This window comes from Myxine glutinosa, chromosome 7, assembly GCF_964187855.1.
Source record: "Myxine glutinosa chromosome 7, kmMyxGlut1.1, whole genome shotgun sequence".
Classification (NCBI taxonomy): domain Eukaryota; kingdom Metazoa; phylum Chordata; class Myxini; order Myxiniformes; family Myxinidae; genus Myxine; species Myxine glutinosa.
The window spans coordinates 31,978,169-32,003,301 of NC_136267.1; the positions used below are offsets into that span (position 1 = coordinate 31,978,169).

Below are 25,133 nucleotides of genomic sequence, written 5' to 3' on the forward strand. Positions count from 1 at the left end.
GGTTTGAAAGAACAGATCGAAGGGATGGACAGCAAAATTGAGGGATTGGAGGGAAAAGTGAATGAACGAATGAATGAACAAATGAAAGAGAGGAATGAAAAATTGGAAGGAAAAATTGGGGAAATGGCACAACAGCTGGGGAAACGAATTGAGGGCATAGAAGGGAGTGTGCAAAACCAAATTACGGGCAGACTGGGGGAATTGGAGGATAAAGTAGAAACTAGAGGGGGGGAGATGGAAAAAGCCATAGGGGTGGCAAGTGAATCGATACGGACAGAATTAATGTCAAAAATAGAGGAGGGCGTGACCCAGGCTGTCCGGAGGGGGGAAGCGTTGGAGGGTCGAATTGATAAAGCAAATGGGGACCTGGAAGGCTATCGGGGCCGGGTGGATGCCAGAATGCTACAGCAGAGTGAGGAATGGGGACTGCTCAACCGACAGGGGGGCAAATTGGCCGAGGAGGTGAGGGGGTTGGAAACCCGCATAAAAGAGCAGGAGCAAGGGTTAATTGAGAAAGGCCTGTGGGGGCCACTAATGGATAATGAAAGGGTGAGTGATTTTATGCAGGAGCGACTGGAGATCTGGGACAATACCATCAAGAAGGAGGTTGGCCGGGTTCAAGAGAGCCTGAAGGAAGAGGTGAGTAGGTCGGTTAAACATCTTCAGGACCAGATTAAGGTGACCCAGGAGACCCTCACCACGAGCCACATTTGGACACCAGAGGCTCCGAAACGGAATACCCAGTTGGGGGGGTGTTTTGGCCCCGGACTGGATTTGGACAGAGAGGAATCGGGGAATAGAGTCTCTGGAAAAACAATCCCCCTCGTACATTTTGACGGATCAGGGAGCCTCGAGGCTTTCCTGACACAATTTGAGTGCGTGTCTCAGCTCAATGGTTGGGGAGAGCGGGAGCGCATGGGGAATCTGGTGGCGACACTGCGGGGGTCAGCCGCCGAAGTGTTAAACGTAGTCCCAGAGGGAATATTGACCAGCAAGGCCATTTGTGAGGCCTTGAATAACAGGTACGGGACAGGCGCAAGGTGCGACCTGGTCAGGGCACAGCTGCTGCATCGCAGGCAAAAGCCTAATGAGACGTTGCAGGAGCTGGCCCAGGATATATACCAATCTGTGAGGATAGCATACAGGGACCTACCAGCACAGGCGTGGGACAAGCTGGCGATAGAAAAATTTATGGCGGCTCTCCCTGATCCTGAGGTCCGGACGTTGGTGGAGTTACAGGACCCACCCACGGTGCACCGTGCAGCGGAATGCGCGGCGAGACTGACCTTTTTGAGAAGGTCGAACCGCGCATCGGAGAGGGCACCTGTGACGGTACGGCAGGCCGAGGTGCGGGATCAGGAAAAGCCAGAGGATGACATCGGGCGAATGTTAAGGGGAATCAGCCGACAGCTGACAAATTTGATGGGGGGACAATTTGCAGGGAGCGAGTCACGACAGGGTGGTCCAGGTTGGCCATCGGGACGGCCTGATTTTTATCGGGCTGGGCCGGGAGAAAGGGGGGCTCCGCCTGGCTACCAGAGGGGTCCGTTCTTGGGGACTTGTTTTAGATGTGGGAGAAGAGGGCACAGTCAGAGGAATTGTCGGCAACCATATGGGCCCCCACCTCCTGACAGGCTTCGCAGTCCAGAAAGGAGGGGGTCCCCAGTAGGTCCACAGGTGCCAGACAGAGGACCACCACCTCCGCCTGGGCCAATAGCGGTAGAGTGTGCGGGAAACTAGAACGAGCCGAGCATATGGGCCATGCTCGGCTGGCATGTGTATGGCAAAGCATCCTTCTTTGGTGAGGTTAGTGAAATGTGACAAATGGTTGGCATGGGTAATCTGTGGGTTAGATGGAAATTTAAGGGTGGATTTTGAAATGCCATGGTGGACACTGTACAGTGACGCCATTATTGATCCAGGTGTGTAGACCAAAGTGTTGGAGGCTGTGATGAAATTAATAGGGTAGCAAGACACAGCTTTCAACTGGTTGCGGGGGCAACTGTGCTGAGATTTGGGACGCGGGATGATGGGGATGTAGTTGTGTGGCCTGAGGGTCAACGTGGTGCTGTGCGTGTCCGAGGTGTGTGGACCATGTCTTCTGGGTGGGTCTCCTGGTGGAGCATGGCTGTTGCCTGGACCTTGGTGTGGTCAAGTGTGGGTGAGCACTGGGGGGCTGCAGTTCTGTAGTCGGACTGGGGGATGATGGGGAGGTGCAGGGGACGTGGCTGTAGGGATGCCACGCACTGCGACCGTGCCCCCCAGGGCCGAGGTTGTGTGTGCGGTAGTGTGTGTTGTGGCAGCAAGTGCTCACCACATTGGCCAGCTGGGGCTGCTGCAGCTGTGTTCCTCGCAGGGGGGCCGAAGGATGGATGGTGGGTCGCACCCTTATGGACACTCATGGGCCATGTTGGCGTTTTGACTGCTCACCTTGTCCCGGTGACCCTTGCACGGTAGAGGTGCAGAGCTGTCGTGGCCATAGGTAGTTGTGTAGCGATGATCACCGTTGGATGCGGATCCACATACCTGCCAGTGTAGTGTGGGGACAAAAGAGAAATTTGGAAGTATTTGGTAGGCCCCAATGTGAAATTTTGGGAATTGTATGGGTGGATGACACTCTTGAACCTGACCAACCTGCAACTACCTGCACTTGAGGTGAGTGTTTTGAGGAGTACTGTCCCAGGCTTCAGGACTTGCTTTGGAAATTGGGGACATGTAAATTGGAGTTGGGAGGCGGGTGAGAGTGATGACATGGCCGGTGAGGGGATGGAATGGGAGCCACAGTGTCTTGTGGGTGGCGTATGTTTTTGTATTGTGGTTAGGTGTTTTGATGTGGTCGTGAGGGTGGAACCTGGAGAGTGAGTGATGATTATTGGAGATAATGAGGGGCGATACTTGTGCTTTTGGAAATGTGCTTTTGGAAATGTGTGATGGTTTAAATGTGAACTGGGGGATTTCACATGTGGCAGGCCATGGCAAGCCTTGTAACACCTTTTACACCAAGAATTGTACTGAATTGTGCTGAGTTGTGTGGAGAATTGAATGGCAGCGGGGGAGGAAGTGTGTTTTGGGGTCTTGTGGGTGGGGAAGGTGTGTGTGTCCGCAGGTACAGAGCAAGCTCTGAGGAGCGATGCCTGCGGGCCCCCCTCTGCGGCAATTACCCCTGGCAGCCGGTGGTAACTGGAAATTGGAGCTCGTCGGTGGAGGGTCTGGTTGGGCGCCGCGGGGTGAGGAAGTCCCCCGGTGACCCGTGTTGCTGCGCGAAAGCAGGAGGCAAAGGAGCCTGGTGTGTGTGGAGACCCTCACCGGCGAGGTAACGGCGGAAAGGGGCTGTTGGGCTGTCACGGGGCCAAGAGGTAAAGGGGGGGGGGGGCAATAAACTTGTAAGTCGGTTGACTTGTTTTTGGGACTGCGGGCACCACAGCCTGATGCGCCCCCACCATCTTTTTGTGCGGTACCTCCCCGCTGCCTAGTTGAGGAATGCACACACACGTGAATGACATCAATGCCATGGTCCTGCAGGGGGTGTATTGAAATAAGTGCTTTGTTGATTTTTGAAATGCCTTGATGACCTATGGAATGAGAATGAGTGGTTAAGGGGTCTGTGTTGCATGAATGTGGGCGAAATCCACCGAGCCGTGTCACTCACCTGTAACATCTGGACAGGGCCCGTGGAAATTTAGGGGGATGCATTGGGGATGGCCCCGCAGGTAAGGTTGTGTCTTGTGGCATCCACCGGGGGACGTGGTCTGTAGACCGGGGTATGTACAAAGGTTAGAGTTTTGAGTTTGGAAAGATGGTTAAGTTTTGTGGTTAAGTTAGTGTGGTGTGTTGTTGTTTCCTCCCTCCACAGGAACAACGAAGAAAATGTACATACTTGCATGATGGTTAAGGGGTTCAGCATGTTAAGGAAGTGTAGGTAGGTAGTCCGACTCACTTCCCACAGCCCTTCCTGATTTATTTCATAGGTTAATTAAGTGTGTGACAGTAAGTGTTAAGGCTGGAATGGTAGAGCCTGCGGTGAACCTTGCAGGAGCTACGGTTCCGGGGGGGGGGGGGCTGTGTTATGAATTTGGTAGAGCAACATCTAGAGCTAGGTAGATCTGAATAGGTAGGTATTCGGCTGTCGTGACAGGGACTCTACATGTAATAAGTTCTTGATGTTTAGGCGTTTGTCGGGGGAAGATGTATGATTGTGGACCTACCTGGAGGTTCGAGTGTTAAATAGTGAGGGATTAAAGGTAACGCCCCTGTGAGTCTCACCTAGTAGTCAAACCTTTGTCCATTATGGCACTGCAAACCACATAAACATTAGTTAGGTCCTTAGCGCAACATTAAATAATTCCTTTCCCTGACATTGACTTCGTAATAAATGGACAGGAAACCAGGCCAAAAACACCGCCACGGTTGGCCGCCGCCGTTTGCACCTCCAAGGCCTACAAACCTCGCCTGGCACGTGTTGTAGCACAGGGACCGCGGGGTCGGGGACGGGAGATGTCAAGAGTGGAGCGATGCCGGAGAGGGCGTGACCTGGGCGAGCCGGCGAGTTGGGAGGCTATTATTGGCTGAGGAGTGCGCCAATGTGACGTCATCGGCCAGAGATATTAGCGACGGTCGGACGCCATTTCGTGGCACACAGGGCACACAGGACTCAGCAGAGGCAGCATTTCGTGGGAGCAGTTCGTTGAACAGTTGGCACTGAACAGTTGGCACTGAACAGTTGGCACTTGGCTGCCAGCACTCCCGCAGAGAGTCGAGTCGAGTGGCTATCAAAGGAGTCCTTCCTGTCCCTGGTCAAGTGGAGTTTGTGCCCGCGTTGGAGGTCGTCGACGCATGGTGCTTTTTGGTGCGTGGTGCTCGGCCTTGTGGGACTTGGAGCGAGGGACCTCGTGGTGTGCGATCGGGCCGAAAGGAGCGGTGTTGGACGGCCGCCACAAAGACGACGAAAGACAAACAAGATAAGCCCGCATCCGCGTACATTTTGAACGACGTGACGTATTCTTTTCGTAATTCATCTCCCTCGTTTTGTGTTTGCTGTCAGTCGTGTGGGGACGTCCCGATCTAGGATATTAGATTTACCGGCGGGCTTTTTCACTGGCTTTACTTTTCCATAATAAATCCTTGTATTATTTTCTGTATATATCTGAACGCAGTTTCCTGGGTGTTTCATTTTAATAGATAAGGCTGCGGAGCTTTGCTGTGTCTGCCATTCCGCGCGTTTAACTTTGTGTTGAGTTTGAATCCGCCATTGAGTTTTCGCCTCGGGAGTTAAAGTCTCGCAAATCGGCCATCCGTAACTGTGGTGTTAATCACGGTTGCGTAACAATATATAGTGTGTGTGTGTGTGTGTGTGTGTGTGTGTGTGTGTGTGTGTGTGTGTGCGTGTGTGTGTGTGTGTGTGTGTGTGTGTGTGTGTGTGTGTGTGTGTGTGTGTGTGTGTGTGTGTGTGTGTGAATGGTGAAGTGACCAATGTGTGAATGGAGATGTGTTTGTGTTTGTGTGTGTTGCTGGAGTGGGTCATGAGTGGGTGTGGTTTTGCATGTTTGCATGAGTGGTGCATGTTGGTAAGGGTAGGTGGTTGGTTGTGTGTGGTTTTTTTTTTTTTTTTTTTTGTTACTATTATTATTTCTTACTAGCCGAAACCCGTGGAACATCCACGGAAGGGAGGATGTGGTGTATGGATAGAGTGTACCATTATGGATGGCATAGGGGAGCGCTCATGGGATCTTCTTCTTCCGTTAAGCTCCAATTTTTTCTCTTTAAGTTAAGTCCAATCAGTCCTCTCTGCTCGAAGTGCTCAGGCCATGCCTTCCCGCTCTCATACTTTTATTGCCGTTCGGTGTAGAAAGGGATTGACATATCGTTCGTCTGTTTCAGCTCGTTATCTTTAAGCTTCCTTACGTCTCGCCACCTGCTACACCTCTCTGAGTTACGAGGATTTATGCAACGCACCCCGAGTATCGCAACGTCACTCCATTTAACTTTATTAAAATGACGATAAAGACGTTTCCTTTTATATCCTAATTTTAAATGTTCAAGGGAATAAAAAGACCATTTGGTTCACACCACCCATGTTCACACCACTCGACTGTCCAATCAGCGGACGGCTCGCTTCGCCTTCGCCCAGCAGACGCCAATACGATGGCGTCGTAAGATGGCGTCGTATCGGCAGTTAATCGGATGCTTTTGGGCCCCAACGTCGGCTAATTCAGATTTTTCGAGTATGGCTGTACGTGATAAACAAAGAGCGCGGTTCGTAGATCGTAAATCCATGAGTGCCATGGGCATCGGATCACTGGGTGCGGCGTAAAAGGGACAACAAAGTCGAGTCCTTACGCTATTATTATATAGATTTTGTGTATGTGAGTGAGTGGGTGAGGGTGTGTATTTTTGCATGGGTGTGTGTGTTTTTGTATGTTGAGTGGTGTATGTTGTAAGGGTAGGTGGTTGGTTTGTGTTGTGTGTGTATGTGTGTGTATGAATGATCTGGTGTGTTTTGTTGGTGAGTGGTGAAGGGTATAAAGGTGGGTGTTTGAGTGTTCCACCATGTTTGTTTGGTGCTGTGGATTCTGTATGTGGAGGCAATTTTGTTGTTGTAGTCTGCGTTCGCACTGGCTGGGGGTGGGGGATGTACGCATCCAGGTGTAGTTGCTGCATGTGGATGTGTATGTGGTCCTGCTGGCCCACCTTAGCTGACCGTATCGAGGTTGAAGGGCCGAAACGGGATGATGCTGAGGACCTCGACTGAGGACCTGGTCAGTGCGGCACACTTGTGACGCGGTGTGTTTTGAACGTGTGTGTGTGTGTGTGTGTGTGTGTGTGTGTGTGTGTGTGTGTGTATATATTACTTACTTGCTTACTGCGTCAAGCAATATAGATTGTTACGGATACGGGGGACGGCTCTCCCATTAGCAAGGGGTGATTAGCCCCTTGTCCTGTTAAGCTGGCCGTCTCCCCGTTCCTTGTACTTGTAACGCTATCCCGCGGGATGGAACGGATCAGGGTTATGGGTCCAGGGTCTATCCCGAATACCTTTATCCGTCCCTCCGCAGACTAGGGAGACAAGTACCGCTCGAACCCCGGTTTGGATGGTCTTGTTATTGCCGAGCGGTTTTTAGCAACCTGACGTTCGAGCCTTTACCAAAGACTAACCCGATTCTCAAACGTTGGCCAAATCGCGCCACGTGCACTCAATATGGAAACCTCTAAAGCGACCGAAAGAGCATGAAGAAGTAAAGACAAAGTAGGGAATAACAAGATTTATTACTATTTATACACACTAAGCAGAAAGGAAAAGAAAGATGATTTATAAGGCAATTGAAGGAGCAGGAGACATAGGGCAATGATTAGCTTATATATATGGCAGTCTTAATTAATACCCCAAGACAACATGAAAGACGGACAAACGGGCACACTTACACGGGGGAAATGATGGCAGGAATCACTGGAGGGAGGAGAAGGTCCAAGCCGATGGCAGGGCAGGAAGGTCCGGGCAATTCCACACCGTCGAGGTCCACGCTCCGTGCTCGAAGCGAACAACAGCTGGCAGCTCCGCGTCTCCACAGCCGGCAATAGGGCCTAGACTAGAGGGTCTCGGCGTATTGCTCAGTATCAGCACCCCCTCACGTCTCGTTCTCTCTTGGCTGCCTTAGCTGGATCGCGCATCTGCCGCACCTTTCTCTCAATCTTCTTCGGACCTCAATCTTCTCCAAAAAGCTCATCATCTCCTCTCAGCTCATCTTCTTCGGACCTCAATCTTCTCCAAAAAGCTCATCTACCGTGGGGAGCGTCGCACTGCGGGTTATATAGGCCCCGCCCTTCAACCTTTGCGAACCTCCCCCAAGTGTTCTCTCTCCGCCCTCTCAAGCCAAACCCCTCGTTCTGGGTTCGATGAGCGGGGCCGACTTACTCCTCCCCTCTATGACGAGGTGGAGACCCGCCTTTCTTCTTCGTCGTTACCTCGTGCGTAATGGAGTCAAATGCAGCAAAGTGGACGGGAGATGAAAAATGCAGCAAAGTGGCTAAAGAGGCAATTGCAGCAAACCTGGCAAACCTGGCACTTGGAAGCTGCCATGGGGCGTCGGAGGGGCCTACTCTTATTTAATTAGGTGCAATGAAGAGTCAAACTATTGGGAAACACATCCTTAACCTACAGAGAATAAGGGACTAACTATTTAAAAGGATATATGGTGTCCTGTGTGTAGGTTTATGGAATTAACTAAGAGGACGAGCTTCGACCTTTCTTTACATTACGGAGGGTGACAGTTACACACAACAAAACCATACTTCTCACATTCGTTACACTTTCTCAAATTCGTTACACTTCTCAAATTCGTTACACTTCTTAAATTCGTTGCAATATATTGCTTTTATAGAGGTTTTATCTAAATGGCAAATGTTATTTATGCAGATCATAATGCATTGTAGAATCTCCTGTAATCCTTGATTGCTTCTGCTACCCCACTGACAATTCTTTATCCCTGGAAATGGTTGAAATGCCTGAAATGCCATGTTCTGCTCATGCTGTATTGACAAAGAAGGATAAAGAACAGCGGCCTAAAGCTCATTGTGAATTTTTTCCATGAGAGAATGAAAAAGGAAAATGCTCAACCTTTCTCTAGCATGTGTATACCTAGACAAAGAGACACGCAGATACACACACAGATGCACACACGTACACATCATTATTCCATTGTCTGGGTTGCACCCTGCAAATGATGTTATTCTCGTTTAGTCTGCCGCATTGTCGTAATGATGCATGGTGATTCACTTTTTGGATTTCAAAACCTTTTGGTTACATCAGAATTTAGAGGATGTTGGAATTGGAAATCATCTTTTGTAATTTCACTTTTCTATCAGGTGGCCTGGCAGGGATAATTTGACGTTGCATACCTGCTTTTGGGTTACCGAGTCTGTTTTGGATTCAACAGGAGACTGAATCTGAATGTTGAATTTAATGGAATATTGACATATACAGAATGCCATCCTTTCAGAGCGGATGTTAAACTGTGCGTCCTGTCTGCCAGTGTTCTGGTGATTGTTAAAGATATGCCACGGTGGATTTTGATATGACGAGGTCATTGTGTGTCTGTATTTCACCAAAATTCTCCTTGCCTGCCATTTCTGATCCCTGCCTCAAGGGCAACAGCCTCCAATGGAGTTGTGACTTGCTGAAGGCATGTCCTCAGCTATGTAATATTCATGACTTGGCGTGAGTGCCTCATTCCCTCACAGAGGGATTTTTTTCTGAACATGAGTGAAGCTTGTAGTAGAGAACGGAGGAGTATTGATGTTAAAAACACATATACAAGTTTTCATGTTGACACACACATGACCTGATTATGAGTTACCTAACTTATGCATTTGCTTGTGTGTATGTGTGTGTATGTGTGCATGTCCACAACTTTGGCCAGGAAGCATCAGCCCTGGAATGATGGAGTCCTTTGCTGTCTTGGAAGCGAACATGTGCTTTTCTCAAGGACCAAACTCCCCACAAGCTGAGCTGGCCATGGATACAGCTCGCACTGGACAAAGTCTCCTCGACCTGGTTGCACCAACAGTAAATTCACCAGGCGAAGTAGTCTTGACCAATGAAAGCCTAGAATATATTTGGGCACGAGTTAGCATGTTCAAGCGTGGATGTATCTGCTCGCCTAAAGAGTGCGATTTGCCACGGAGAGCCCGCTCAGCCGGTGGGAGCCCCAAGATTTCTGCCACTGTGTGTAGGGATCCCCAATGGCCTAACCACAGGTGCATATCAGGGGAAAACATTGGACGGACAGAAGAGCCTTCAGATTGCGATGGCAGAAAAGGATCTAGATGCACAATGGAAAGGATGCAGGGAATGCAAGACTGAACCCAAGCTGCTTGCGGAGGAGTCGTAGCCTGCCGGGGCTCTACAGGTCCAATAGTGATCCCACCACCTGCTATTTTCCTCAAAGTGAGTACCTCCTTATGATGTGTATAATACAGCTACTGCTACTTCTCAGTATTGTCTGCGTGATTCTAAACTGTAAAGACTGTTGTCCAATTATTTGCAGAATGAGATCAAACTAAAACTAGAATCTGTACACTTCCAGACCTCATATAGAGACCTCACTGGAAGGAGGGTTGTTGTCGGTTGGGGATTTAGAATACTTGAAGTGTCATCCTGTTGTCATGCTAGCAGGGTTGCTACATACTTGGGGCATTTAGTAGTTTGTATTGGATTGTAATGCTTGTTGTCCCACAATCCTTTTGGTTCTTAAAAAGAAAATAGGTGAGTACACTTAGAGCAGGAACTTCAACACAGGAGGAGGAAATTAGGCCCATCAAGCTTGCGCTATGGCTCCCAATGTATGGTTGTTTGTCCGTGCCCTATTGTCTTTAAATGCTGAGCGTCAAGGAAGGAAGCAGCACGAACAAACTTTAGTCTTTAATATGACTCTGGCAGACTTTACTGACCAGGCAGCCTCTAATGGTGAGAATTTGTTTTGTACAGAGAAAATGAGTATGTATGTATGTATAACTAGTATATGTGTATACATATTAGATGGTCATTGAAATTATATATATATATATATATATATATATATATATATATCTGTATCTATCTATAATTCCAGTAATCTCTGTTTGTACGTTTGTACGTTTGTACGTTTGTACGTTTGTTTGTCTGTGACCGCTGTTTCTCGACAACCACGGGTCCGATATACTTTTAACTTGCCAGGTATATTGCTGGGGACCCGAGGATGTGCCTTTTCAAGGTTTCATATTAATCGGACAATTACTTACCGAGCTATGTCCAAAAAACGATTCAACCAATCAGAGAGCAGCGAACTATCGCGTGTGCCGAACGTGGCGGACACACTCTGCCTCGGATGGCACATTTGAGAGCGTATTCATTTATTTCACGTTTGCAAACTATGTTGGCGTTAAACTATGTTTTAAAACTAATAAAAACGAATTTGCGATTCATTCGCTTTCCTGCGCGTTTGTGCACGCGATGGCGATTTCTTTACCAAACTCCGGAAGCCGTTCGCTTTGGACCAAACCATTTCATGTAAATAGAGGGGGGGGGGATATAATTTTAGATATAGATATAGTACGGGCAATGCCCTAGTATATATCAAACACAGTTTGTGTGTGTGTGTGTGTGTGTGTGTGTGTGTGTGTGTGTGTGTGTGTGTGTGTGTGTGTGTGTGTGTGTGTGTGTGTGTGTGTGTGTGTGTGTGTGTGTGTGTGTAATGTTACCGATAGACTCCTAAACGGAGAGGCTTACGTGCTTGATATTTGACACAGACATGGCCACTGAGCGTGGGACGAACATGGCCGAACTCAAAATATTTGACGATCCATATTTTTTATTCATATTTACCTCAGCGCATTTCAGCGAAGTACCCGCTAATCTCAGCCGGTTCCAGATCAGCTCGCTGATTCGCTCAGAGCGATCACGTGATGTTCCATCCCGTCACACGTCACTTCACCTTTTATGCGATCGTGTTTTGTATCGATTTTGTGCGACATGAATTAAATGTCTTTGAAACAGCTGTGAAACGTCTTTCCACAACCCTTCCGTAACCGATTGGAGCAGTTTCTTGCCGCACAAAACGAGATCCGCGAAGCGAGTTGGTCGAGTCGTGCTGACCAAGATGGCGACACGGCGGCTTCACTTTTCACGGAGTATGAGCGTTCTATATATTTTCAATTCAGTGCGCCCGTGATTTGTGGCATAGGACATGACCATTGGGCCTTCACGGTGTAATTTGTGCGAGGCTTTTGTCCGAGTGAGCTTGAGTCGAGAGGGCGAATGTACGGGTTGGGAATGTACGGGTTGGGAATGTACGGGTCTCCCCTTCCCCGCCCGGCAACGCTGGTACTGGAGGACGTCACAGGATCGGTGAGTCTCCAAAATCCGCTTCGTGCTGTTGCGAATATGCAGGACTATGTCCGATTGTTGTGCTGCTCTCCGACCATGAGAACTGCAACGTCATTGTTGACTGGCCATCCCCTTCCCTCCCCCTTCCCCCTCCCCCCTCCATCCCCCCTTCCCTTCCCCCTCCACCCTACCCCTCCACCCTACCCCCTCCCCTTCTCCCCTCCCCCTCCCCTTCTCCCCTCCCCTCCCCCTCCCCTTCTCCCCTCCCCCTCCATTTCCCCCCTCCCCCTCCCTTTCCCCCTCCCCCTCCCCCTCCCCCTCCCTTTCCCCCTCCCCCACCCCCTCCCCCTCCCTTTCCCCCTCCCCCCTCCCCCTCCCCCTCCCCTCCCCCTTCCCCTCCCCCTCCCTTCCCCCTCCAGCCTACCCCCTCCTTTCTCCCCTCCCCCTCCCTTTTCCCCCCTCCCCTCCCCCACCCTTCTCCCCTCCCCCCCCTCTTCTCCCCTCCCCCCCCCGTTCCCCTCCCTCCCCCCTCCCCTCCCCTCCCCCGCCCAGCAATGCCGGGTATTTCTGCCGGGCCCCCCTCCCCCCTCCCCCTCCCCATCCCCCCTCCCCCTCCCCCTCCCCCATCCCACCCCCTCCCATCCCTCACCCTCCCATCCCTCACCCTCCCCATCCCCCCCTCTTCCCTCTCCCCTCCCCCCCTCTTCCCTCCCCCCTCCCCCTTCCCCCTCCCACCTCCCCCCTTCCCCCCTCCCCCCTCCCCCCTTCCCCCTCCCCCTTCCCCCCACCCCCATTCCCCACTCCCCCTTCCCCCCCTCTCCTCCCCCTCCCCCCTCCCTCCTCCCCTCCTCCCTCCCCTCCCCCCTCTCCTCCTCCCACCCCTCCGCCCTCCCACCCCCTCCCATCCCTCACCCTCCCCATCCCCCCCTCTTCTCCCCTGTCCCCATCCCCCCCTCTCCTCCCCTCTCCCCCCCTCCCCCTCCCACTCTTCTCCCCTCCCCCCCATTCCCCTCCCCGCCCGGCAATGCCGGGTACTTCTGCTCGTATGTATATATATATATATATATATATATATATATATATATATATATATATATATATATATATATATATATATATATATATATATACAGTGGAACCTTGACTTACGAGTGCCCCAACTTACGAGTTTTTCGAGATACGAGCCGTCGCTCGGGCGGTTTATTGCTTTGAGATGCGAGCCGAGATCCGAGTTACGAGCTTTCGCCACCCGGTCACGTGGTTATCTTGCCGTGCAAGTACAGTATCTCTGTCGTATAGCGCTGCATTTTTGTTTTCGCATTCATTTTGGTTATTTCGAGTTTACGCCGCCAGGTGGGTTCTGGTCACGTGGTTATCTTGCCGTGCAAGTACAGTACGTATCTCTGTCGTATAGCGCTGCATTTTTGTTTTCGCATTTTGCTTATTTCGGAAAATTTCTTAGTTTTAACCATGGGGCCTAAGAAAGTGAGTGGCAAGTGCAGTGCTGAGAAGAAGAAGAGGATGATGTGCTTGGATATAAAACACGCAATCGTCGAAAAACATGAGCGAGGTGTCGAGGAGGACGTATATAACGGCAGAGGAGAAGAGCATGCCAGGCCACAACTTGTGGATATAAAACACGCAATCGTCGTGTTTTATATAAAACTTGTGCTTGGATATAAAACACGCAATCGTCGAAAAACATGAGCGAGGTGCCGAGGAGGACGTATATAACGGCAGAGGAGAAGAGCATGCCAGGCCACAACTTGTTCAGAATGCCGGCGATAGCTCGCCTTCTCTTTGTGGAAAACACGGTGAGATCCTTAACATCCAACAACTAATGGGACGCAAACGGGGCGCCCAGTTTAGCGGTACACCCATTGATGAATCACCCTGCCTGTGATTCACCCATGACAGGTTATAGCTGGGTCGGGATTCAAACCCAGGCTGGACAGTTTAGACTTTAGAGTCAAGTGTGCGTACCTCCAGTCCAGGCCATCCTGCCAACTTGTATGCTGCATACAGGTGAAATATAAAGCGCGAGATATTTTTATATATACTGTATATTTTTAAAAAAATTGGTGTGGTTTTTGGCGGGCTGGAACGGATTAATAGCATTTCAATGCATTTCAATGGGGAAATTTGATTTGAGATACGAGCAATTTGAGTTACGAGCTCGGTCACGGAACGAATTAAACTCGTAAGTCAAGGTTCCACTGTATATATATATATTTTGTATACACGATCGAGGCTCTTGTAAGAGCTAACATTATTCACAAAAAAAAAAAACCGACACAAAACATACAATAAAGCGAGTGTGAGACAAGATGGGGAGAGAGAGGGAAGCACACAAGTACAACAGCAGAGAACAGGGACATCGGGAGATCTGTGGGAGGGAAAGGGCTTGGAGGAAGGAGGCATGGGAGTGGGGGGGGGGGGGGGTGAGATATAAAACAAATGTACACTGCTCCAGGACTTCCAGGAAAATAAGTTGGTATTTCAAAAAGGTGGATCTGGGGTGAATTTACGGGGATAGAAAAGATCAAGGGTTTGGATGGGGGCGGGGATAAGAGATGGTGGTGAACAGCTGTTTTAAAGACCTGGAGACAGGAGTGGGATTGAAGAGAGTGCGGGAGTTTGTTCCAGGGGTGGGAGTAAAGAGGAATGAAAGAATGAAGGTGAGCAGAGAGTCTTGATTTTGGCAATTTCACCAGAAGAGTGTTGCTGGCAGATCTTGTCCGTCCTGCAGGAATATTTGGGGGACAGAGCACAGATAGAGCTGGTGGAGCTAGGCCGGATAGGAGTCGGTCGAAGACAGAAAGACCACCTACCTGCCTGCGCTGAGTGAGTGAAAGGCCCTCACAATCTGCTTCATCACGGGAGATTCCAATGATTCTGAAAGTGTTGGTTTCAACAGTGTGAAGCCGAGCTCGGTTTGAGGCAGGATCACCAGCCCAGAGGGGAGAGCAGTATTCTATTGAGCTGCGGATGAAAGCCTTGTATGTGGTGAAGAGCTCAGGTGTGCCAAGAAAGGACTTCGCACAACGGAGGATGCCCAGTCGGCCACTGGTTTTGGAGGCAAGATTTGAAATGTGGTTTTCCCAGGAAAGATCATGGCAGAAAGTGAGACCCAAAAGCTTGAGTGACAGAACTTCTTGGAGAGGATTGTTGAGAAAGTAGATGGGAGGGTTGTCCAGTCGGTCTTTTCGGAGAGACATAGTAAGAGTGTGAGATTTGTCAGGATTGAAAGACACGTTCCACTTGTTTGACCAGCCTGTAATTTTGTCCAGGTCTGCAGAGAGTGAGGAGGCTGCAGACTGCCGATCTGAGATATGAGGAATGGAGCGGCAGAGTGTGGAGTCATCAGCAAAGAGATTCGAGAGGATTTTTCAGAGTCAGAAAGATCATTGATGAAGACCAGAAAAAGCACAGGGCCCAGAACACTGCCTTGGGGAACTCCAGCCTGAACAGGAAGGGGAGATGAGAGAAATCCATTCAGGGCCACACCTTGACTACGACCAGAGAGGAAGTCCGCCAGCCATGCGTGGAGATTTCCATGGATACCATCGGAGGAGAGTTTGGTGAGCAGAGTCGGGTGCCATACTGTATCGAAGGCACGTGATATGTCAAGGGAGACAGGTCTGATTTCCTGGTTGGCATTGAGGACCTCCATCCATTGTTGAGACAGCAGAAGCAGCATGTCCAGAGTAGAGTGACCTGGTGTGAGATCAAGCCATTGGAGAAGAAGAAGGATTTGATATCCGAAGCAATGATGCATTCCATGACTTTGCTGATAATTGGGAGCAGGCTGATTGGTCTTTAGTTGCAAGGATCTGTTTTTGCACCTTTTTTGTGTAAAGCAGTAATGTTGGCTGATTTCCAAGCTGATGGCAGATGACCTTGAGCGAAAGAGCGGCAGAGCAGGATTTTAGAACCCGTGGGCTGATGCCGTCTGGTCCAGTTGCAGAATCAGAGTCGAGGTTTGACAGAAACTTCTCCACCTTGTCAGGAGAGAAGGGCACAGAGTCCAGGAGCAGCTGGGTTGGACTGGGTAAGGTAGGTACAAAGAGAGATTGGTTTGGGACACAAGATTTTGAGGCAAACACAGGGTTGAGACATTCAGCTTTTTCACGTGCGTAGTTAGCTGTGTAGCCATTTGAGGTAAGGGAGGGGACGGAGGGGGAACAAACACCAGAAACAGATTTGACCAGCCCCCACCAGGATTTGGAGGAAGGAGACAGGTTTGAGAGTTCAGTCTTGAGTGTGGAGAGATAGTGCTTCCTGGCTCTCCTGAGGGTAGACACACACTTGTTCCGAGCTTGGTGGAAGGAACTGAGATTGCCTTCAGTTGGATTTCCCTTCCAAGAGGCAAAGGCAAGTTGTTTCAGGGCAACTGCCTCACCCCAATATTCAGTGTACCATGGACGGGAGGAAGGGTATGACAACTGAAGACGAGATGGGATAAATCTGTGCATGATAGAGAGCAGTTTACTTTGGAAGAATTCCCAGGATGAGTTGATGTCAGAGGCAGTAGAGATGGCAGACCAGTCCAGATGATTGATGGCTGCTTGAAGACCATGCCAGTCAGTCTGAGTGAAATGCCAGACTCTTTGACGCTGAGGAGGCTCTCTGAGGATGGCCAGTTTTTGTTTTTGTTGGTGTTGGTGTTGTGTTTCTGGGGTACGACCATGGGTACTTTCTTGTCTGGGTTGGATGTAAAGAGGTCGTGTGGTTGTTGGATTTTCAGTTTGGTGTTGTACTCATGTGGGTGTGGTGTTTGGGATCGAGTGTTGTTGTTTGTTGTTCACCTTATCCAGCTGCTTGCACCATCCAGTTTTTGCCATTTGTATGAGATCCCAGACAATGTATTGTGTGGTTATGTTCACCATGGCCCAGTTAGACCACCGTCTCAGCTCTTCACATGCAATGCTTCCAGTTTCAATCTGTGTCATTTGGTGGATGTCGTGTCTCGGACACGGGTCCCATCAAAGTCAGAATTGTGGCCCAATTGTCAGGAATGACGTGCTATGGCTGACTGTGTCATCTTTCCCAGCCTAACTGCTCTATCATGTTCATCTAGCCTTTGTTTCAAATTTGTTCCAGTTTCACCAATGTAGAATTGGTCACAGTGTCTTCATGACGAATGGTAGATTACTCTGGCTTTATCACCAGTTGATATTGTGTCCTTCAGTTTTGAAATGACATTGCAGATGGTGCGTGGAGGCTTGTAGGCTACACCAATCCGTGTGCTGCGTACTATCTTGCCAATCCTTTTGAAAGGCCTGGGTTGTACAGCAGTACACGGTGCCCAAGCGTTGTCTGGCTCCTTCCATTCTGTCTGTTTTGGTCCTTTCAGGGTATGGAGTATCCCCTTGCTATCCCCAATCATTGAGCAAGACTCCTCTAACTAATCTGATTTATTTAATTGCATCGGCTTTGGAAGATGCCACAGTCCATGCCCGATCTGCCAAGGTCCGTGCTGCACTGGGTTTTTGGGAGATTGGTTTGCAGGAATTAAAATCCAGTAATCTGTTGGTGTGGGTTGTTTTCCTGTAGACCGGCGTATTTAGGTAGCCATCAGGTTTAGTGTACCTCCACATTCGAAAAGGCCAATTTTAACCAATAATTTTGTTGATATTGTGCATTTATAATTTTAAATCAAGATGTACAACTTTCTTTACTATGGTTTCAACTTAAAGATGATTCTCAAAATATTGTTTTCACTTTCCATATGACAAGTTGTCTTGGTGTACCAACAAACGGATGTTTTGGGTCTGCTTTTTGCATTGAAACTCATCCAGTTTTCTTATTCACAGGAGACAGCATGCCCTGTGCGGTTGAGAAGAAACCATCAACAGGTCAGTCTGTTTGTGTGTGGGGATTAAGAGATATGGTAATACGGTTTCATCCAATATCGTCCCCATATCCACCAAGTGTTTTGGTCGTCGCTGGAAATAGTGTTGAAACGTCTCCTGAATACTTATGATCACACTTCTTAAGAAAATATATACAGATATTGCTCCAATAACTAGATGAAAGCCACTGTGTAGGCCATAGATCAAGAAACTTAGAAGTGTGATAGAGAACCTGACAGGTTGAAAGGATGTTCTAGAGGTATGCATACTCACCTCTAAGCTGTCTAGCCTGGGTTTGAATCATGACCCAGCTATGAACTCCCATCCTGCTGTTTCACTGGTTGGTGATTCGTCAATCAAACGGATGTTAAAGACCCCAGGGTGTCCTTCGTGAACAGTAGGCGTGCAATTTCCGGCACCATGAACAAATTCAAAATTACTGACATAACTACTGCTGGCAAGGCAATGGTATACCACCCAGTATAACACTTTGTGAAGAGTATGGTAAATCAGAGGGAGTAGGAGAGCCTGATACGATTGAATGGACATTATACTTATCCAAAATTGTGTGCCTATGTGGAAGGGTCATCATTTTGTATGCTGCATATGGCTGTTGGTTTGCATAATTACTGGTATTACTGCTGAGGCATTGTCCCTTGTACCTTGGAGCAAGAATTTGTAGTTTGTTCAGGGTGCTAGCGATAGCTCGCCTAGTCATTCCGGAAGACATTGCGGGATCTTTAACACCTACCAACTCTTTAACACCTAATACCAGTAGACGGGACATCCAGTTGAATGTCCATGTGAGGGATGGCAGACATGTTCATGCTTCGCCCTGCCTGTGAAACAGCAAGATGACATTTCTTATTTATTTTATAGCTGGGCCGACATTCAAACAAGGAGAAATGTGGATGCTAAGTTATGTAAAGTTCAAAGCTTACAACTTCACAGGCCGCCTTCAAACCCGAAGGCCAAGATTCAACCCTCGGCTAGCCGGGCTTCGAGCGTGTGCATAACTCTGAAGGCTGTCCTGCAAGTCCTGCAAAAGGCCGAGTCCATTGTTACATTACCGAAACTAGTTCCTTGTTGACTGCAAATGAGTTGCAGCTTCTGACTTTCAACCTCAGCTACTGCAATATCTTTGAAGTCATATAGGTTAACATTTTGGCTCTGGTGCACCACACCCTGAAGATAATTTTTTTTGATTTTAATATATTTTTTATGGCTTATCCAACATCACAATAATGTAAGAACCACTCAATCGATCGGCAATAAGATGAGGTATTATCCCCATGAGGTTTCTTCGACAGTTTGTGATATTCTACAGATATTTTCTTGAGTTTTATGCAATGCTTCATATTTATTACGTGAAAGAATGTATTTCCTGCATTCTTTCTTCCTGCTGATGAGCTATCAGAATCGTCCTTGAATCGCTCTCAATGTTACTGAGTTGAGCTTCCATTCCGACAGGTCCTTGCTCGGTATTCAATATTCTCAGCATCTATCAGGCAGGCACTTGGGGTTAATTAGCGATGCAGTGACATTTCAAACAAATCAGCACTGATCTGGTTATTTGCAACAAGGTATCTTCCTGTCGCCCAGCGATAGCAGGGTTTTCCTTAAAAGTCGGCAGATTCCTTAGACATACTGAGCAGGACACAACTCATGTCTGGTTTAACTGCAGTGAGTTATAGCAACTTATCATGTCTAATCATACTAAAATACACCATTTAGTGTCTGTCCGTCTGTCTGATGAATTTTTGACGCCAATACATTCGATCCTTACTTATCCAATCTCAACCAAACTTGACAGGATGATGAAGGGTTACATAATGAAGGTTGTAGCACATTCATTTGCCCCCCTCCCCAAGGGGGTTTTCTCCCCCGAGCGGGTTTCCCCGCCATTGCTGTCAATGGCCTTGGGTGTTGAGGTGTATATCAATGTTAAGTTAGCTTTATCGTGGCATTTGTCCAAAGAAGAAGATTTATAGTGGCGTTTTTCCAAAGACGCTTTTAATAACAAAATTAATGATACCTAATCGCATATTGTTAATGTTATTACAAAACAATATTAACACTAATGATAATGTCCCACTTCCCTAAGGCGTTTTTCCTGCAGTGATAACGTGTATAAATACCTTATAGTTATAATGGCGTTTCCGTGGGAGCAAGAGCTTCTACAGGAAGTAAAAATATAACAAACCACAAACACGTATGCTTAGCTTTTTAAACAGTCGCTAATGCCCTTTATATATAACACTAAATGAAGAAATTTGGAGGAATCCCGACATCCGTGAAGTAAGGTTTACTTACAGAACTGAGCGAAGATCTACTGTACTCTATATAACCCACAAATTTTGGGTTAATAACATGGCCCTTTGTGCTGCCACCATGGCAGTTTTCATAGCGAACTTTTGAAACTCGCTCCTGCTGTTTGATACGAAACTGAAAGGGAGGAAGACCGGGGTGTGCTCATTTACCAAGCAGCTAGCTTGTGCTTGCCAAGCCAGCCGTTCCTTAACGGTTTTGAATGCAATGCTTGCTCAAATGCTTAAACCACTTGGCGGTCTCTCCACAACAAACTTGGCAAATGAACACACACCCAATGTTCTTGAGACCGGAACATAGATCAACTGTAATCTATATACCCCAAAGAGGAAAAACCCTCCCTGCCATTCCCGTAATCAGTGGGTGTACTAGTATATAAAAAAGAAAGTTTGTGTATTTGTTTGTTCGTTTATGCATTTGGACCCTGCAGGAACCACAGCAACCAAAATTTGCTTGAGCTACTCTTTCATGTAGGCGAATGTCGAGGGCTATGTTTGGATAAAAAAAAAAAAAAAAAATTAAAAAAAAAATTTAAATCAGCTAATTGGCCTTCAGGCCTCAATCGGGTCTAGAGCTGATACACTGCCCGGGGGTTTTTTTCTCGTGATCAATCGAGTAATATATTTTGTGAAGATCGTATGTTGAGTTTGTATGCAGCGATTTGTTGTCAACAACACATATTTAATTAGTATAGTGTTTCACGTGCAACTGTTATTAAATTTTTTTTATTTACACAGGTTTATTATAACACCTTGTTCAGGCCAAGAGTAAGTTCTTATACCCTCCCTGTGTTTTCCCAGGAGTAATTGAGTAATATGTTTTGTGATTGCCATGTAGAAAATATTTAAATATATATTTCATTTAATTTTAATTTAATTTAATTTAATTTAATTTTGTGATTGCCATTAATTAATTTTCCCAGGCAATGCTGGGTACTTCGGCCAGTAATCTGTATATTCAAGTAGCCGGATTTCTCCTCCATCCTTCTGTCCCTCTGTCTTTCATACATTTTTGTCTTTGATGTCATGACGACGTTACATATAGTGATAGGCTAGGCTTCTATGGGCATGCACGTCATCCAGCACTCAATCCATCCCACCGCTGATGGAAATTGAGCAACATGACCTATACATCTGAATCTATCGAACGTCCGTAGGCGAGGGGTAATTCCAAACACTAGGTGTCAGGATGACGGATTTAATAAGATGGTGGTGTTGTAAGAGAGTGTTACATCTGGGACGTTGTTACGGCGTTATGTGTAGCACTAGGCCTTTGCAGTGTTGTATTCATTATTCATGACTCAATGAGAATTGGATTTTGCAACTTGAAGAAAAAAAACGACATAACGTCCGATCCCAGGGAGCAGAAAACAAATTCATAATATTATTTTTTAGTGAATGAGTGTGCGTATTTATAAAATGAGCACTGGGTTGTTAGCAGTAAACAAAATGTTTCTGGATTAAAACAAATTGCAAATATTGACTGTCAGTTAAAAAACATATATATATATATATATATATATATATATATATATATATATATATATATATATATATATATATATATATATATATATATATATATATATATATATATATATATATATATTGTTGCGGATATGGGATTTGGCCTCCATCCATATCCGCTTGTAAATATTCCCCTATTTCCCCAATACTCCCCAACTATCCCCAATCCCCCATTCCCTAGTCCCATTGTCTGTAAACAACACTCTGTAGCCCCGACCTTCCCCTTTTTCCCCCATTAAATGTCGTGCCCAGGTTCACCGCATCTCACGTAGACAACTATAGGACATCTTGCTAGTTATTCTTAGTCTATGTCAGTTAAGGACTCGTTTCCATTAATTCTGACTCTTCGTTGCACCAGAATGTGATTGTATGGCACCAGTAGTGAGTTTAGGACCTCCCAATACCTCCCCACAACCTCATCTCCGCATCCTCCCATCATCTCATGGAACTACAACCACAGCGGGGGCGGCGGCGGTGCGGGGAGTGGGCGTCCTCACTCCGGCTTGGTTGGCCGCCATTGCCCATGTGCTCCGACGGGGTTACCACGAAGGGGCTGACTGTCAGCTCCTCGTCAAGGGCGGAGCCCGGTAACCCCCCCGCACCCAATAAGAAGCGGCGGGCCGATTCCATCTGGGCGGAGCTAACGAGCCGAGGGCGTGTCACTCCCCGCTGGATATACGCAGCCACTTACCGGAGGTGACGTGAGATGCGCCCCCAGCTTGAGGAGAAACAGACGCCACCTCCAGCGCGACGATACCTCCCCGCATCTCTGGACCGGACCGGGTCGATTCTGCCCCTGAGCTCAAGGTGCACCTTGAGCCATCGACTACCTGCCCCTCCTTGCCATCAATCCCTGTGTGAGTCAGTCTTGTCCCGTTTATCTGTGGTCTGTCGGGGCTAAGATAAGACCGTGTTTAAGTGCCCACCTTTCTATGCTGTACCTCTTGTCAGTGTAATCTAAAACGTTCTGCATACAAATATTATATCCTCCTCCGGAGGTCTTGAGAACTGTACCCCTGGTGTCGTGTCAATTAACCCAGCCGTTGTGTCCTTTCCATCATTGATTTAGCATAGCGCGACTTAGTCAACGTTTGAGTGGAATCGGGTAAACTGTGCAGACGCGGTCATACCAAACCGCTCGGTAAACTAACATCCAAAACCGCGTCTGTAACAATATATATATATATATATATATATATATATATATATATATATACATACATACATACATACATACATACATACATACATACATACACACACACACACACACACACACACACACACACACACACACACACACACACACACACACACACACACACACACACATACATACAGTCACGTGAAAAAGTAAGTACACCCCATGTAAAGTTTTGACTTTTTCAACATATTTCAACATACAGCTATTTGATCTTAATTTCAACAATATTGATAGATAAAGGTGATATAATATAACAAATATCATGAAACATTTACATTTTGTAGTCCATTGTATAATTTAAATAAACATAAATGCAAATTTCGCATTTGGAAAAAGTAAGTACACCCTTGGCTCTAATAGGTGGTTTTGCCCCCTTTGGCAGAAACAACCTCAAGTCGGCGTTCCTTATAACTGTCTACCAGTCTCTGACATCGACTGGGAGAAATTTTTGCCCACTCCTCCATGCAGAATTCTTTCAGCTGTGCGATGTTTGAGGGGTTTCTTGCATGCACAGCTCGTTTCAAATTCCCCCACAACATCTCGATGGGATTTAGATCCGGGCTTTGACTTGGCCATTCCAGAACCCTCCATTTCTTTCTTTTCAGCCATTCCTTGGTGGATTTACTGGTATGTTTAGGGTAATTGTCATGTTGCAAGGTCCACCTTCGGTTGAGCTTCAACTTTCCGACAGATGCCTCATATTATCCTCAAGCACCCTCTGGTACAATGAAGAATTCATAGTGGATTCTATGATGGTGAGCTGCCCAGGCCCTGATGCATCAAAGCTGCCCCAAACCATAATATTTCCACCACCATGCTTCACAGTTGGTATCAGGTTCTTGTGGTCAAATGCCATCTTTGGTTTTCGCCAAACATGTCTTCTGGTACTGTGGCCAAATAGCTCTACCTTGGACTCATCTGTCCAGAGCACATTGTTCCAGAATTGCTGGTCTTTGCCAAGGTGTTCATTGGCAAACTTTAGTCTTGCCCTGATGTTCTTTCTGGACAGCAAAGGTTTCCTCCTGGCACACCTCCCATGTAGATCAAATTTGTGCAGCATCTTTCTCATGGTAGACTCGTGCACTTTGACATCAACAGTGGCAAGAGCTACCTGCAGGTCCCGTGATGGCATTCTGGGGTTCTAAGAGACTTCTTTCAGCATCTTGCGGTCTGCTCTCGGGCTGAACTTGCTGGGGTGGCCTGGCCTGAACAAGTTGGCAGTTGTTTGGAATCTTCTCCACTTGTAGATGATCTTCCGGACAGTCGAATGTTTGATTTCAAATTGTTTGTAGATCTTTTTAAATCCCTTCCCAGACTCGTAGGCATCTATAACCTTCTTTCTCAAGGCCTCAGAGAGCTCTTTTGTTCTAGGCATGGTGACGCCACACACTTCAACAACACAGAGCAAACCAAACGAAATGTCTGAGATTTAAATAAGACAGGTTCCTCCAAGATCCTCTCTAATGACGTTCTAATCATTTGCACCTGAGCTGGTGCACCTGATTCTAATTTTAGGTATTTGAAGTAGTGATAAATGTAGGGGTGTACTTACTTTTTCCACATGCAAAATTTGCATTTATGTTTATTTAAATTATACTATGGACTACAAAATGTAAATACAACAACATGCATTTTAATGGCCATTTTCCCTACTAGAGCGGGGGTTAGCCTTGCGGTCCCCATGACAAGCTTCTCCATTTTGCCCTATTTTCTGCATCTCTCCTTGTTAACCCCCTTGCCCGCATTTCTTCTTCCACCATCTTTAGCCAAGTCTTTCTCGGTCTTCCCCGTCCTCTACTTCCTTCTACATTCATTTCCATCACTCTTCTCAACCAGTCACTTTCATCCTTCCTCAACACATGCCCAAACCATCTCAACCTGTTCCTCTTCACAGCATCAATCACAGGCTCTATTCCCATCATCTTTCGCAATTCATCATTTGTCTTCCTCTCTCTCAACGATACTCCGCACATCCGTCGAACCATTCGCATTTCCACCCTTTCCAACCTTCTTTGCTGCTCTATGTTCATTACCCATGTCTCGCTCCCATAAATCATAACACTTCTCACACATGCAGCATATACCTTTCCCTTCAGCTTCAACGACACTCCCCTCCTCATCAGCGCGCCACTCAATTCCCGAAACTTCTTCCATGCACATCTCACTCGAGCAACCGTTGCCGAGTCTGATCCACCTTCTCCATTCAGCATGTCTCCGAGGTAGCAAAATGTTTTCACACCTTCCAGCTTCACGCCATCTCCAAGATCCAACTCAACATTTCCTCCATCTGCAGCTCCCTCTGTGCACACCTTACATTTGAATGTAGCTGCCACACTGGCTAATGACCCTCTCAGACCACTACA

At 47.4% G+C, this 25,133-nt stretch overlaps 1 protein-coding gene across 1 annotated transcript in view; it reads left to right on the forward strand.

The window, feature by feature from the left end:
- The window catches only part of LOC137431092 (protein ENTREP2-like), a 148,620-nt gene that overhangs the window by 72,539 nt on the left and 50,948 nt on the right, over positions 1-25,133 (forward strand). The window contains exons 5-6 of the mRNA XM_078781393.1: positions 9,414-9,940; positions 17,674-17,715. Coding sequence (XP_078637519.1) covers positions 9,414-9,856 — 443 coding nt within the window. The 3' untranslated portion in view covers positions 9,857-9,940; positions 17,674-17,715. The remainder of the gene's footprint in view (positions 1-9,413; positions 9,941-17,673; positions 17,716-25,133) is intronic.